The sequence below is a fragment of the Petaurus breviceps genome, unplaced genomic scaffold (genome assembly GCF_028583685.1).
Source record: "Petaurus breviceps papuanus isolate PSGF00001 unplaced genomic scaffold, PetGlider_PUasm1.0 174, whole genome shotgun sequence".
NCBI classification, from domain to species: Eukaryota; Metazoa; Chordata; class Mammalia; order Diprotodontia; family Petauridae; genus Petaurus; species Petaurus breviceps.
In genome coordinates this window covers 31,219,973-31,236,921 of record NW_027185761.1, presented here as the reverse complement: position 1 = coordinate 31,236,921, position 16,949 = coordinate 31,219,973, and the positions used below count along the sequence as shown (strand labels likewise).

Here is a 16,949-nt window from a genome sequence, read left to right as displayed (position 1 = left end):
CTTCTACCACCTTTCTTCCCTACAGAGTTCCAACAGAAGGTAGTGATCTGATCATTTCTGAAGCTGGCTAAGAAGTGGTCAGTAGCATAGAAAACCTTCCCTTTTCATGGGCACAGTGGGGGAGAATGCCACAAGTCAGTGGATTTTCAGAAGTCTTTGGAGCTTGTAAAAAGTTTAGGAGCCAGGCATTCTAAATAACGTAGACCAGTTTCCCAGCCACCCAGACCACAACTCCAGCTTCATCCGTGATGCTTCACATTTATCCACATTTCAGATCTGGTGTCAAGCCTTGCCATTTCTGCCTTCATAACCCTCTTGAATATAATCTGGAATTATGCCCAAAGAGCTATTAAACTGCTTATACCAGGGGTGGGGAACCTGCAACCTTGTGGCCACATGTGGCCCTCTAGGTCCGCAAGTTCAACCCTCTGACTGAATTTAAGCTTCACAGAATGAATCCCCTTAATAAAAGGATTTGTTTTATAAAACTTGGACTCAGTCAAAAGGACCTAGAAGGCCATGCGTGGCCTTGAGACTGCAGGTTCCCCACCCCTGGCTTATACTCTTTGACCCAGCAATACCTCTGTTAGGTTTATTTCCAGAGATGATTAGGGGAAAAGGCTAAGAACCTATGTGGTCTGAAATATTTATAGCAGCTCTCTATTTGAATACATCCCCTTCTCTTCACTCTCACAACCATTACCTCAGTACAGAACCTCATCACTTCTCGGCAGAACTATCATTCTTATCAGTCTCCCTACCTCTGGTCTCTTCCCATTTGAACCCTTCCTCTACTTGGCTACTAAAGTGATTTTCCTAAAGGTCAAGTCTGACCACATCCCACCTCTTCCCTTTCACTCCATACTTAAAAAATTCCAGTGGTTTCCTATTACTGCTAAAATCTTCCCTTTGGCATTTAAAAGTTCTTCATAGACTGACCCCTTTGTAACTTTCTAGTCTTATAATTTACTCCCCTCTACATACTCCATGATCGAGCTACACTGTACCATTTGTTCTTCCTCATTCAAGACATTGTATCTTCTAACTGTGCTATGTGTTTCCGCTCTTTCTCCTCACCTCCAACTCTTAGTTTCACTGATTTACTTCAAGACTCAGCTTAGATTTCAGTTACTACAGGAGGCTTTCCTTCCCCCCCCCGTCCCCACCCCCATTCCCTGGATACTAGAACCTTCCCTCTGAGTCCATTTACATTTTTTGTCTTGTAAAATCTATATTTTCTCTACATAGCTATATCGTCCATGTCTACCTATATTTTCTCTCTGTGTGTATATATACATATATATGTACGTGTGTATGTGTATATATCTCATTCTCATTGTTTACCTGTTATCTCCCCTAGAATGTGAGCTCTTTGAGGGCAGGGGCTGTTTTTGCCTTTTTCTGTATCCCTTGGGCTTAACACTGTGCTTGGCATGTAGCAAGCATTTAACATGTGCTTGTTGACTGACTCATTGTGTGTTCTGATCATTCTCTGTGTAACCTCCGTTTGTGCATTTGGGTGCTACTGCTCAAGAGATGTTAGATGGATGTTCCTTCACTGGGTCTTTCCAATTTCATCTAATCCATCAAGCATTTGTTAAGCATATGTGCCAGGCGCTATGGATAAAAAGTTGATATTAAAAACAATCCCTGCCACCACAGAGCTTACATTCCACCCCCCTTTTCACATGATCTATGTTTGTTAAGTTGCATTGAGTGTCTGTTGGGTACGCAGAAGGCATTGGCTCCTGCTAGAGGTAGGCTTTTTTTTTAAATCTTTTTAGAGGGAATGCATTATTGGCTTTTTTCCCCTAAGTGATCTTCTAGTCTCTTGTCCTATAGGCTTCTCGTTTTATACAGAGCCTCTCACTTCTGCTGCAGTGTTATCTGGGGCAGTTATAGTTAGATAAATTTATAATTGTAACGCCAAGTGTTCCCATCTTGGGCTCTCTGCTCTCTACTTTGGTGAGCAGAATCTATGATCTCACTACCACTGCTGTGCGTTAAGGGTTGAGTATTAGCCTTCTTTGTGAATATGAGAGACATGGTACTCAAAACTAACATTATACATTTTATTTTCAACTAGCTGCCGCAGCCTCCAGAAACAGAGAACTCGGTAGAGGTGTGTTTCTCACCTATACTTGTTATGCCAACAAATATGGGTGTTTCTAAGTTGTCTTGGTTGAGTGTCTTACTTGTTCTAGCAAAATTGGTGTCCCTGTATTTTCTGAACTTGAGGCAAATCTGGAGTTTGGTTGGAGGAGTTGATGTAAATCCCATTGATCTCTTGGTGTAGAAATTTCCTCCTTGGCCAGGTCCTAGCAGTGGGCATGTGACTTCTAGGACTTTGATATAAAACTCTGTCTCTGCTGTAATGTGGCATCATCACAATTTTTTAAACCTAGAAATTGTTTTCATTAGATGTGTTATGGAAGTTCTCCCTTGTCTTAAAAGAATTCTGGGTGCATGTGGAGAAAAGTGCAGTTTTTAAGTGCATCAACAGTACAGCATAGAAATAACCTTAATGGAAATAGATACACAAGCAGATGAACCCCACAGGAACTGTGCACTCTCTTCTTCCTGTATCTAAAGAAATTTATTGAATAAGGACTTAGGAGTCATTTAAGTACTTGGGTCTTCAGGAAACATTTTTCTTCCCTTATTGGTAGATTTAGAAAAAAAAATTTTTTTTCCAAATCTTCTAATAAATCAACCAAGGAGTTTGTTATTTATAGCAAGCTTACAAAAGACCTGGTTAAAAAAAAAAGTTAAAAGTATGAAGGTCCTTCTAGTTTATGTATTTAACGTTGATAGATTTTTTCATCTACTAACAGAAAGCCCTGTTAATGAGGATGAGTTATAATTAAATAACTGCACTTTGCTCATTTTGGTATCTGGGGGTGTGCACGCATGTCTGTATGCACGTGCGTGTGTCTTTATGCATGTATTGTAGAATAATGCACGTACAAATCACCAAGGATCTGCCCCTCCCCTCCTTTTTTCAGTTTTGTATTACCAGTTACTATTACATTATATGAGGAACCGATGTAGAAAGTTCCCCTTGCACTCTGGCAAAACCAACCAACCAGCCAACCAAGCACACTTATTTTAAAGATGCTATCTGAGCAGGCCAAGTTAGTTAAGCATTGTCTGAACGAGGGCTCCTTTTGTCTGATCCGGTGGTTTCTGAACTTTTGCCTTGCTCTTGTCTTGGCTGTGTGACTTGCTCTCAATGATTTTATTACTTATTGATGCTAAAGATAAAGTGTTTCTTTAGTATCATACTTAAAATGGCATTTCTGCATGCTCAGCAGGAGGTTGATCAAAGTCTACCACTGAGGCAACTGGAGGACCATAAAAGGGTATGTATGTGGTCCCAAATATTTGGAGCTAATCCTTGTAATGTCTCTGTCCATCTTTCACTGTAATTTAAAGTTAGAGTAAAAAAAATATTTTTTTTGATGACAGCTAATCATAGGCACTAATGTCAATGAGACAGCTTGACTGGAAAATTACCTTTGATTTAGCACATTGGAAAACATTCCTAACAAATCCGTTTCACAAGAATGGCAAGAAGATGCTTGCACTTACTTTACCTTTCTGTTGAGCTGTTCCAATGAGAGGATGTTTTTGAAAAGGAACCTGAAATGCATTGCCGCGGAAAGAACACTGGACTTGGAGCCAGAGGACCAGAGTTTGGATTTTAACCCTTGCTGATTACCTGTGTGACTCCGGGCGAGTCATCTCTCTCTTGGTTTCCTCAACTATAAAATGAAGGAGTTGGACAAGAGGGACTCTGCGGTCTCTCCCAGCTCTAAATCTAACATCTTTTGGTTGTAATTAGTGTGTGCAAAGTTTTTCCCTTCGCATAGTGTTCAGATGTCCCCAAATGCTGATTATGTGGGGTATGAGCTGCTGACTACGGAGAATATGGGTACAATATTGGAACAGGGAACCTGTGTCCAATTGTTTCTCCTACCCAGTTTAGAACTTGCCAATCCATCACTGCCACCACCAACCTACCCAAAAGCCATCCCATCATCAGAGGAGTGCCCTCTGTTAGCAATGAGCAGCCAAGAAGGAGTGGATTAGACTGATTCCTTTATCTCCAAGGAAAAGCTTCCATGATAGGGAGTAGATCCCCAAGATAATGGGAATAAAGTGTAGCCATTCTTCTTGGTAGTAAGCAGTAAAGTTGGGATTTGAGCTTTGGTGCTAGAACCTCTAAAACCAGTGTACTTCCCAGTATACCTCAGTGCTGCTTTTCAAACAGCAATCAGCTGCCCTGTCAGGATTCCAAGTTGTTTCATTGTCCAGGCTTCCCATACACACACCCTTTCCCACACTTTGCTTTCCCTTTCAATAAGTATTCCTGTATCTTAGAAATTGGCTTCTGGCATCCATCATTTCCCTTCTTAATGTGTACTCCTAGGATCAAGGGATTTAGAGCTGGGAGGAACTTTTAGACAGAAACCGCCTGCTCCAAATTCCCCATTTCAGAGTTAAGAAAATGTCACTAATGGTCCAAGATCACATAAGTAGTTGTTGGCTGAGATCTGAACAGGTCCCTTCAATCCTGTTTTTTTCTGTCAGATCATGCCCTGACCCCTAGCAGTCCTATAAATCCGAAAATATCCAATGCCTTTTGTGGAAAGGGCAAAGTTTGGGGATTTTGAAGACAAACCTGTTGCCTGAGGACCACTGACAAGCCCAGTTTTTTTCTTTCTTTAATTAGGAAAAGCTTAGCAGAGCACCTTGGACATAATAGATGCTTAATCAATGTTTCTTGGTTGATATTCATTGATCGGGACTCCCATAGAAGCTTGGAGGTCCGAGAAGCAAAGTAGGCATTGGCTACCTGGGCTCTTAGGGGCTCTATTCCTCTGCCTGGAGAGATGACCGGCAGGGTTAGGCAGATGCCATTTGAGTAGGCAGGAGTAGAGGAATCTCCCTCAGGACACCGATAACTTCTTATCAATATTCTTACTTGCGGCTTAATACAAATAAGACTGACTGTTGTTGAACTTTCTTTCCTCTAGGTAATGTGTGTTGTATTCCTCACTGCAGTGAAACATCTGATATTTGTTTGCATACTGTAGGTGTTAAACTGCTGGAAAATACTAGCATTATTTTTAAAGAAGTGTTTCACAGCCAACTGTTAAAGCTGAAGAAATGACGTTATTTGGGAAGTCATTTTTTTCCTGCTCTGCCATCAGATGGCTCAGCCTAGTGTATTGTGAGTGGCTTGGGGCTGTTGAGTAATTCGTGTCAAAACAATTATGAAGGCTCTTTCCCAAAGCATTCAAAGACCCCCTCAAGGTGAACTGTTGACTGTGAAAACAAAGAACTCTGAAGAACCACTGGCCCTCACTGGGCCTAAGTTCTTACAGGAGGAATTCACCTGACTCACTCGTGGGGGACAGGAGAGTGTGGGAGCTGCTTTTTATTGCTGTCACCTTTTAAGGAAAATCTCTGCAACTTGTTACATCCCTCTTGAAGGCTATGGGCCTTGTCCCCTATCTCAACATCCCACTTATACTTTCCCCCCCAGCAGATTATGACAATTCAACTTTCACATTCAGAGTTGGGAGAGAAAAAACAAAAACCCACAAAGGAGCCAGAGAGCATTAATTAAAAAGAGCCCAGGAGAAAATAAAAGTTGTGGGGGAACATGTTTTCATAATGAGTGCATTTCACGTTATTCTCATATAGGGGGGAAACATACCATTTGATGCGGCAGTTGCTATGGTAACTGCTAGCTAGGTTTTTTGGTAGAAGAGAAGGGAAAATGGTAATGTGAAATCCCACTCTAACTTAAGTTTGGCATACAGGATGCATAAATGTTAAGTTGGCATTTAATGAGTACCCGTATTGGAAGATGGCAGTGCTCCCCCTTCCCCACCTTTTGCCTCATTTGAGGCTATTTGCATGATGTATCATTTACCCACAAAACTGAGAGTTGCTGGAACCCAGATCATTGTCCCCTAGATATCAGAGAATATAAAACCTGGGAGAGATCTAATTGATCATTAATCCCAGCCCTCTGGTTCTCAGGTGAGCTGAGTCCAAGAACAAAAAGAAGTGATTTATCCGAGGTCACACAGCCAAGTAACCACAGAAGAGGATTAGATCCCAGGTGTCCTAGTTGTACTTTGTTGCTAAAAACTTTCCTTTCTCTTTAATGTACTGATACAGTTGTGGTGTAGTTATTTGATTTTAGCTATCTCTTTTTGGGTAGTCATGGACCTGGTTTTTGTTCTCCTTCCTTCCTTCCTTCCTTCCTTCTTTCCATCCTTCCTTTCCATTCTTCCTTCCTTCCTTTCCTTCCTTCTTTTCTCTCTTCTTCTTCTTCTTCTTCTTCTTCTTCTCCTTCTTCTTCTTCTTTTCTCTCTCTCTCTCTCTCTCTCTCTCTCTCTCTCTCTCTCTCTCTCTCCCCCTCCCCTCTCCCTCCTACCTCTCCTTCATTCTTTTCCTCCCTTCTTCCCTCCTTTTCTGTCCATCCTGCCTTCCTTCCTTTGTAATTTCCTTGTGTTGTTTGTAGCTGATTAATTGAAGAGGTTAGAGGGCAGTTGAGGGTGCTTAATGAGTTCCAGATCACGGATACATTCCTCATGTGGACAAGTAAGCCTAGCTCTGTTCCATGGCCAAAGGCTGAATCCCTAACTTTGCCAGTCATCTCACAAATGAATGCTATTAGGTCCCCAAGTTAAACGCCAGGATGGATCCATGCTGCCTATCACCACTTCTGTGAAAACAGCTCAGGAAACACGTGTTGGTGGCAAGTCTGCAGCTGCCTCTTTGTTCCTGTAGAACAATACACTTACTGATTCCTGCTGCTTACAGCCCAGAGGAGTCTGCTGCTCCTCATCAGACTCTTGAAAGTTTTCTTTGAAGGAGGGGAGAGGTGGGGACTTCATTCCTTGAATTTGCTTTTATTTAACAGGTCCTTCAGAAATATTCAAACTAACCCTCTGCCTCCTTCCCCCTCTCCAAACCCTGCCTGTCTCTGTGGAGTGTCTGCATAACTACATGTAATCACGCAGCAGGTGAACTTTTCAAAAGTAGCCCTAAAGCTTAAGAAAACCTTGGTAAGTCAGGTCCACCCCCTTTATTTTCCCCGATATTTGTCTTCGAGTCTCCAGGCTTCTTCTGAGGACTTGTTAACATATCACTTGAAATTCTACTGAGTCATGTTACAGTTTCAGGTCTCTTTAGAAGAACTCTTGGGGTTCTATTTCTGGCCCTGCTCTGTTTCCAGCACCTCTCCTGCCTTGCTAGACTTCTCACTTAGCCCTCTCGATGATATGTCAGAGGTAACTTCATGTCATACTACTCCCTTGCCCCAAAATAGTTCTGTGGAAAATACTATAGCCCTCAGGTTGGGGGGCCTGACAAATGTGAGAGGTATTGGAGGGCCCAGGATTGTTGGAAGTGTGATGCAAGGGCGAAGAACCCCACATCTTGTCCCACACTGGTTTGTCAAAGCAGTGATTCAAGAAATATTTCTCAAGCACTTATTGGGTGTGCACAGTAGCACACTGTACTGGGATCTAGGGAGATGGATGGTTTACATGAGACACAAGCCTACCCTGATGGAGTGAAAGGTGGAAGAGGGAGGTGATGCAGCCAATTCTAGTGCAGAATAACTGCATCGTAGGTGAGAAAAATGGTTGGTAGAGTTAAGGGATGGAAAAATCCTTACTCACTTGGTTGGGGGTGGAGGGGGTGGGGTTGGTTGAAAGAAGGCCTTGGAAGGTAGCATTGTGAACTGGGCTTTAAAAGGTGGATGGAATTTCAAAATGCAGAAAATCAGTAGACCCAGAAAACAACATGAACAAGAGTGCAGCAGGAGACAAAATGGCCAGTGGGTTGGTTGGCTAAAGGGCAGAAAATGAGGCAAAGAGACGGGTTGGGAACATGGAGTGCTGCCAATTCGTGGCAGGCTCTGAATGCTAGGCAGAAGACTTGGGAAAATCATCAAAAGAGTAGAGACGCTGTAGTCAGGGAAGAGCCAGTTAGGTTTTTGAGCAAAGGAGTGTACATCAGGAAGTCTGGCAGCTAGGTGAAAGGTGGTTTAGAGGTAGGAGAGGAGAGCTGAGCCTGGAGGATTTATTAGGAAGGTATTGTAACAGTATAGCAAAGTGGTGATGAGCACCAGTGCTGGGGTAGAGGTAGGGAGAGAGAAAAGGAAGGATTAAAAAGGGATCATTTGATAGGACTTTGGAGTTGGTTAGATTTGAGAAGTAAGAGTCAAAAATAGCGTTGCAGATTTGATTGGATGAATGCTGGTACCATTAACAATGTTGGTCCTTCATTTTCAAAGAGGACCAGTGACATCATGGGTGCTGTCTTGACATGCTCACGAATTGGATTTAAGTGAGGCAGCCTCACTCTCTCTTCCTGAGTCATCTAAGTCCAAAGCCAAGATGACTGTGGATGGCTGAGGATGAAGTGGATGACCTTGGCATTTTCTATGCCTCTATGAACTTTAAGTCTCGACTACAGCACCTGTTTCAGCTGCCTTCATGGCCATTGGAACAAATTGTTCTGATACGGTCATTCTGCCAGGGAAGGTCTTCACATGCTTGGGGTGGACCTCCCCCTAACTCACCACTGGTTTGAAGCCTATCAGTTACCCTCAGCCTGGTTTAGCCCCTCTGCCAAGATGGTTTACTGGGTGTGGCTACTGCATAACACAGCAACTTTTTGGAGCCACAGGTGAGAGTTGGGTGAAGATGCACACCAAAGGTGGATGAAGAGTCCTGAAAAGGATTCAGTAAGCCCTCACTCCACATATGCTAGGTCCCCCTAAACACTCCCTGCACCCCTACTAACAAATAAGGAAGGGAGAAAAGAGAAGCAGATTTAGAGATAAGGATGATCACCACCATTTGGACATAGGCTTAAGGTACTGCTGAGTTTTCCAGGTCTGATAGAAAGCTGGAGATATAGGTTGTGAGCTAAGGAAATAGAACAGTGCAGGAAATAAAGAGTTAGATGTTATCTGTATAAAGTCCTGATAGTTGAAACAGTGAGGGGGAAGGAGATTATCAGTGTACAAAGGAAAGAAGAGGGTCAAGGGTAGAACCTTAGGGAAGATTCACATTGCAGAGCTTGGATAGAATGAGAAGCCAGCAAAAGAGGAAGAGTAATTACAAAAAGTAATCAGAAAATGTGAAGCCTCCAAAGTCAGTGAAGAAGAAAATATAGAGAAGGAGGCGCCGACCAATTCAACAGACATTTATTAGGTGCAGTAATATTTAAGACACTGTTTCCTAGCCACTAAAGATGCAAAGATGAAAAAGCATCCATTCTTTGCCTCTAGGAGTATATTTAGTGGGGAGGGAGAGAGAATATAACATTAAGCACACATAATTATGGTATGTGATAGACTGTGATTGATTGGGACAAGGGAGAGCCAGGAAAAATATTTAGATAAATTTGAGAAAGAAGAGACCTCTTTCGCCTTGGGGATCAAGGGAAGGCTTCACAAAGTGGCATGTGATTTGGGACTTGAAGTAAAGAAAAGACTTCAAGGCTATAGTTGTTCAGGTGAGAGAAGACAAGAACCCAAACTGAGATGGACACATTGGGAATGGGGAGGAGGAAGCTGAGTTTGGACCCTCCCCCAAAGGTAGAAACCATCAGTAACTTGTTAGGTTAACAGGGACAGGAAGGAGCCAAAGAGAATGTCAAGATTAGAATTCTGGGTGGTTAGAAGGAGGTTCATACCTTTGATAGAGGCATGGGAGTTAGGATGAGGGGCAAATTTAGAAGTCAGCTTTGTCAAATGCTGCTGAGAAGTTGACTCAATTCAGTGGACATTTACTAAATGCCTTCTATGGGCAATTCAGAGAAGGGAAGGACAAAAAAAAGGACTGTTGGATTGGATATTTATTATAGGTGGATATTATATATTGGTGAACTTTTGAAAAATTTTCATGGAGCGGTAAGGATATAAAGCAGATTGCAAGGGCTTGAAGAAGATAAGAGAAATCATGAAGTGGTTGATCTGTTTTTCAAGAACTCTGGCAGTAAGGGAGAGGGGAAAGAGGGAATAGGGAATTGTAACTGGATAGGGTAAAGGGAAGTCTTTGTTAGGATTAGGTACACCTGAGTAGTTGCAAAGGCACAATAGAGATGGGGTGATTAAGATGCATGAAAGAAGAGAAGTCAGGTCACAGGTCATAAGTAGAATAGTGGGCCAAACTTCTTGTCCTGAGTGAAAAAGGTAAGAGGGGGTGTGATGTTGCTGATACATTTGGAAAGGGTACCTGGGAGGACCTGGAGAGGGCACTGATTCAGTCTTCTCAGTGAAATAGGGAGCTAACTCACCAACTGTAAGTTCAATGGATACCATTGGCTGCTGGAGGAAAGATAGAGAAATAGGGAAAGTGAGTGAGGGAGGGAGGCAATAAGCTTAAAGTACAAGGCTTAGCCAACAGCAGTAGGCAATCCAGTGGCTGGAGAGATGGGATCTCTGCTAAACTAGGGATGTGGGCAAGAATTATGCTTCATGATTAGAGTGTCTGGCAGTCTTAAGTCCAAAGAACTTCATTATAGTTGTGGGGTTGTTTGTTTGTTTGGTTTGTAATTCCCTGGCACTTGAAAAACTGAAAGGGGCAAGACTATTGTAAGGAAGACTTAGTGTCCACCTTCTAACATGTTTAGGTATGAACCTGTTGTTTTTTTTTTAATAATCTGACTCCTTGTTAACACATTGAGAATATCCACTTTGGTTAGAGCAGTATTTTTACATGCTCCAAATGGAAACCGATTTGTTATATTTTGGACCTTTCTAAATGTCAATGACTTATTCTATGAGCAACTCCCTCAAAGACCATCAGACGCAGAAAAATTGTCAGTCTACATTGGTAGAGAGAGTTTCCTCACTGATACCCTATACCAGTGAAATCAGAGGCCTCAATTCTCACCCCCCTCCAAGTAAAAAAATACCACATGAACAGCTTAAAAATTAAGATTTTTTTTCCTGGTTGCCTTTAGATGGAACTCTAAAAGAGTCACTGTGTTACAATGCTGGTGGCCCAGTAAATTGGTTCAGTCTTTTTGGAAAGAAATTGTGCAATACGTAACAAGCTATAAAATTGTTCATACCCTTTGACCTGGTATTTCCACTTTGGGGAATATGTTCCAGGGAAATAACCCACAGGAGAGAATAATTTGTAACATGATGTTCACAGCACTATTTATAATAGTGTGAAATTGGAGACAGCCTGAATGCCCACAACAGTAGGAGAATAGCTAAATAACTTATGGTAGGTCGATGTGGCGAAATCCTTCAAAACCATGACAAAGGACTCAGGTGTGGCCTATACTGATGATGTATGTTGATATTGATACTCTGGATGCCATTGCATATGTTGACGTCAGATATCTCCGTACAATGGTAAAGATCAAAAGAGAATTTAGAGTGATGTCAATGAAGTTTAATGTTCATTAGATATTCTTTAAAAGTCACTTAAGTGCATAAGAATGATGACATTCTGAGTACTAAAAAATGTTATATGTAAATGAGCCTTTAATTTTAGTCTTTGCCTTTTGTACTATTTGACAAGAGTCCTAGGAAGAGGAAATGTCCGAAGTTGCCGCTTAGGTCTTGTCACTTGGAAAATATTGAACAAGTTAACCTGCAAGTTTGCAAGTGCTCCTGATCCTAGTAAAACTAGGCCAATTATGACTGAGTACCCCTGTGTCTTCTGAATATTAGTTGCTCAGTTATGCATTAAATTCAGGACCTGATTTCATTATCCTGTTTGAATTAAGGGTGAGGCACTCAGGCAAATTTTGGTCAACCGTTACTATGGAAACATCAGACCTGCAGGAAGAAGAGAGAGCCTTACGAGCTTTGGCAATGGCCCGCTATCTCCAGGAGGACCTAGCAAAGCTGGGGGAGGAGGTAGGCTGTGCGGTAGGCTAATTAGTGCTGTGTGTGACTCTGGATTTCCATGTTGTATCTGCATGTTTCTGCATAACAAATTGAATATTTAACAGGTGAATTTGGGCTGTGTGGGGATATGGGGAAGGGCTTTTTTTTAAGCAGCTCATTATTTCCTTAGCATACATCCTGTCAAGAAAAAAAAAAAAGCCTGTAAATATTTTCAGTAAAAGAAGGCTTTTCTAATCTTCTCTAATCGATTGAGAAAATCTGTAAGTTCAACAAACATTTATTAAGTGTTTACTTCTTTTACTTGAATACATTATGTTCCTTTCCCATGATATTTGAATAATCTGGTCAGTCTGACTTGATTACATTCCCAGTCACCAATAAGAAGCCTTTCTGTTAACCAGTAGAATTAAACAAGTAATTGCCTATGAAGAATTATCATGGGAATCTACAATATTCAGGGCTACACACACTTGTTCCCCTTAAGAAGAAAGAATTTTTTAGTATTTTATGGTGGCCTTGAGTCATTTTTGAATCACAGATAATCACATATTTTCTAGCTGCACCTGCCCTCAGAAATCACTCATTCAGCAAACATTTATTAAGCCAGACATGATAATAGACAGTGGGGATAGAATGAAAAAAATGGAACAGTTCTTGCCCTCAGAGCACTTACATTTGTATATTGAGGAAAACAATATGTGTATTTATATTAGTAAATACATATAACACATAAAATTATATGTATTATATAATGTATAAAATTATATATATATGTGTATGTACATATAGGTGTGTGTGGGTGTAAACATAATCATCTAGTCTAACCTCGCCATCCTACAGATGAAGAAACTGGGGCCCAGAGAAGGCCGATGATTGTGATGATGATGAGAGCTTGCATTTATATAGTGCTTTAAGGTTTGCAAAGCATCATATATATGTATGATCTCATTTGATCCCCCTGTAGGCATTACCATTATCCTCTTTTTACAGATAGGGAAACTATGAGAGATTAAGTGACTTGCTCAGAGTAACATTTGCTGATTTCCAAGGTGTAAGTGCTCACACTGAAAATTTAATAATCTGCTCTGTTCAGCTGGTGGGGGCTTGCTCCAGTATAGCCCTTATTGAAACAACTGACAGGGAAATGCCTATGTAAGATATGCTTTGTCTCCTGGGCAAGAGATTCAGTGGAAAATATACTGGCTTAGGAGTCAGAACAAGTGGGTTTATATCCTACTTTGCTACTTACACCTAGGAAGCTTTTTGAGCATAGCACTTCTCCCCAAGCCCCTGTTTCTTCCTCTGTTAAAAAAAAGATCTAAATGATCTCTGAAGTTCCCTTCTGCCACAGAAGTTCATTTCTAGTCCATTTGTCTAGTTGCTGTGTCAGCAGGTGCCCCAAATGTTAAGAAACTGATCTTGTGTTAATGGACTTGGGCACTGGTCTGGTGCCTCAGTCTCCATCATTGTGCTACACCTTTCTAGGGGGAAGTTCAGGATCTAGTACCATGAGCAGAGGTGAAATGAGTCTGGCAGATGTTCAGTGCCATCTGGACAAAGAAGGGGCCTCCAATCTCGTCATTGATCTCATCATGAATGCGTCCAGCGATCGAGTTTTTCACGAAAGTATTCTTCTTGCCATTGCCCTCCTGGAAGGCGGCAACACCACCATACAGGTAGGGGAAGGCGTTTGGTACCCGATCGAGTATTAATATCTCTGCTTAAACAATAGATGTGTCTTTCTGAAGGTGTAATGCTCATTATGCCCTGCTTATTCTGGGCATGAGATTGTGTAATCCTTAAGAAAACAATCAGCTTCAGGACACTTTGGGCAGTACTCAATCGCCCACCCCTACATTCTACCTGGCATCTACTTTTCCGGTCTTATTTCCCATTCTTCTCTTCCATGTGTGCTGCTTTCCTATAATTGATACTTTTGTATTTCAGAATTTGCTCTGAAATAAGGATGGCTTTAGAAAATAGATGATAATCTGATTTGAAAAGGAAATTTGTTCTAAAAGAGAATGTCCCTGGCATCCAGACGAACTCATCACAAAGTGACCAAAAAAAGTCAGGAAGCAAAAAAAGTCTGTGTAATTTAGGTTTCTTTTTTTTCCCCATTAAAAAAAAATACATATGTGTGTGTGTGTGTGTATGTATATACCAGATTAACTTCATTTCCTGGGGTTGTTGCTTAAATTAATTCAGATGCCTTTAATTTCAGAATGAATGAAACTTTACCAGGTTGTACTAATTTGGGATTCAAGTCAATAAGCATTTAAGTGCCTGCTGTGTGCAAAGCCCTGTGCTAGATACTTGAGCTACAAAGGCCAAATCTAAACAGTCACTGTACCCAAGGAACATATGTTCTCCTGAGGAGAACATGTATAGTAATACATATGTATACAATATATGCATACATGTATGTGTCTATTCATACATTTTATATATATATATATCAATACGTATGTATGTATTAGAAAGAAAACCTAAGAAGGGGAGAGAGAGCAGGAATGTGAATGGAGAAAGAGGGCAGATGTGACAGGCAACGAAAGCTGTTTGAAAGAGTAACAATAAAGCCCCTAAAGACTGCAGCCTTAATTCAGTTAGAACACTTGGGATCATAGATTTGGACTATTCATCCTCACTCACTGGTCACCTTCCGATGGCCTTGGCAGCCCCTTGGCTGCTGTAGCAGCAAGCACCCCAAGCGTCCCCAGGGTGGCTGCCAACACAGGTTCTTGGATCTGCTTTGATAAAGGAAAGCAACTCAAAATGGGTTAACAAGCTTGCTTTAATCAGTCAAATATGTATCGTTTACCTCGTTCAGGGGAAAGAGGTCAGCACCCCGAACTTCAGAACGTACAGACATTATTATCAAGACAGAAACAGATCAAGTAGACAGATTTCCAAACTGTCCAACCATTACATCCATACCAAACAACATCTGGGTTTCAAAGCCAGGGGGCTCTGGACAATGGCTTCCCAGAATTTCATCTGATCAAATCACAGAACACTTCTCAAAGTGAGCCCCAAAAAAACAAAGCCTCACATTAGGGCTTCTATAGCCTTCTCCTGGCTCAGAGAATGTAACAACCTTATTGACCCACTAGCCAATCAAAAAGTATCTACTGAAAAACAAGCCTCCCACCCCAGGCTCCAGGAGCACTTTAGCCTAGGAGCAGGGAAGATCTTACAGATTTACCTTCCCATTACAGCTGCCCAGCTCAGAGAGCACCTGCTGGAGGTTTTAGTCCGTTCCTGTCTGGAACTTCTGCCCTGAGGCTTCCCGTGTGATAGTTGGTGACTGCCTCACTAGTCTGCTCTCTCAGACAGCCTCTGGCCATGCTTCATGTCACTCCTTCTTCCTCTTTCTTCTCTCCAGCCTTGTCTGCTGCCTGCCTGCAGCAGGATTACCATCCTACTACCCACCTCCACCCCATAGCTAGAACCAGAACAAATCAGCTCTGCCATTGTTCCTAGGAATGGGGTGTCAGCCTCCTCTTCTGTCTCTGTCCCTCTTAGACCAAAGAGTCCTTCCATCCGTAACCACCAGCCCCTTCTGGGCATTGTCCTCACCTTTCTAAGGTCCTGGACATAAGGACTGTCTCTGCTTTCATATTTAAGCTCCCAACACTTAGGGCAGAGCTTGGCACAAGCTAAGTGCTTAGTAAATGCTTCCCCCTTCATTTCATTCCTGCTGATTGCAAAGTTCTGTGCTTAGCACTAGACATCTAAAGATAAAAAACACAGTCTCAATCTTTGAAGAGCTTAAAATCTAGTGAGGGGGTGAAGAGGAAAATAAGTATACATATGATGGGAAGAAAAGGCAGTATAGGATGCTTTGATTTGAACACAGATTCAACTCAATCAGTAATTAGATTGTGATGTGATCTCCTTGAGAGCAGGGACTGGTTTTTGATCCCCAGTGTTTAGTAGGTACTTAATATATGCTAATTGACTTGATTTACTAAAATGTTATTGATTAATTTGTGCAATAAAGTGATAGTCAAATACAGAGTAGAATGGAAGGAGTCTAAACAAAGTGCTATAAGAAATATGAGGATGGGCAATTACTTTGGGAGATAAATTACAGGGATGACATTTCACAGACCTGTCAGCTGAACAATAACTGAAGTTCCAAGCCTGGTGAACTACCTGGGAGATTGGAGGAGCTTCAAAGGAAACTGAGAAGTTATAGGGGCAGATTTGAGAGGAGCCTGAAATCCCCCTGAAAAGATGGCCGGGCATGCAGAAGCAGCATCTAGCAAGCATTGGAAACATGGACCTGACTGGGAAGGCAAAGGTTGGAGTTTGATATGTAGATTTGAGAGTCATCTTTATAGAGGGTGTGGAAATGGATGAACTTGCCAAGAGAAAATAGAGGAGAAAGCAGAAGATCGAGTTTTCTGGGATAGCGACACTTATGGGCTGGAGAAAGGAAGAAGAGAAGGTAGTAAATGAAACTGGGAGGAAGAGTGTCAGATAATCCGGTGGAGAATAGATACTGAGGGACAAAGGGAAGAGCCAAGAAGGGCTGGTCAGCACTGGCACAGACGGACAAAGGTCAAGGAAGACGAATAGTGAGAAAAGGGAATTGGATTTAGCTAGTAAGCTACCGTAAGCCTTTGAGAAAGCCATTTCAGTATAATGACAGGGACAAAAGTAGATTTCAGGAGGGTGATTAATTGGAGGCAGTGACTACAGACTTCTCTTTCTAGAAATTTAACAGTAATGAATGTTAAAACTTTTTTATGTCATTGAGAAATATTTCACAAAGTCAATAAATATATATTTTAAAAACATAAAAGGCTGAAAGAAAAAGAAATTGAGTAGAACTATAAAGGAGAGACAGAAGATGATAGATTAAGGAGGTGGTAGGCTTAAGAGAACTCTGTGACTCAGTAGAGAGAGTTTTGGTTTTGGAATCACAGAGACCTGAATTCAAATCCTGCCTCAGATACTTCCTAGCTGTGTGACCCTGGGCAAGCCTCACGGGGATAATAATGGCACCTACCTCTCAGGGTTGTTGTGAGGATTA

At 41.7% G+C, this 16,949-nt stretch overlaps 1 protein-coding gene across 1 annotated transcript in view; it reads left to right on the top strand.

The window, feature by feature from the left end:
- Positions 1-16,949, top strand: part of ITPR1 (inositol 1,4,5-trisphosphate receptor type 1) — a 393,216-nt gene that overhangs the window by 236,889 nt on the left and 139,378 nt on the right. The window contains exons 41-44 of the mRNA XM_069084059.1: positions 2,087-2,122; positions 3,312-3,362; positions 11,785-11,917; positions 13,394-13,584. Of these exons, the coding sequence (XP_068940160.1) occupies positions 2,087-2,122; positions 3,312-3,362; positions 11,785-11,917; positions 13,394-13,584 (411 nt within the window). The remainder of the gene's footprint in view (positions 1-2,086; positions 2,123-3,311; positions 3,363-11,784; positions 11,918-13,393; positions 13,585-16,949) is intronic.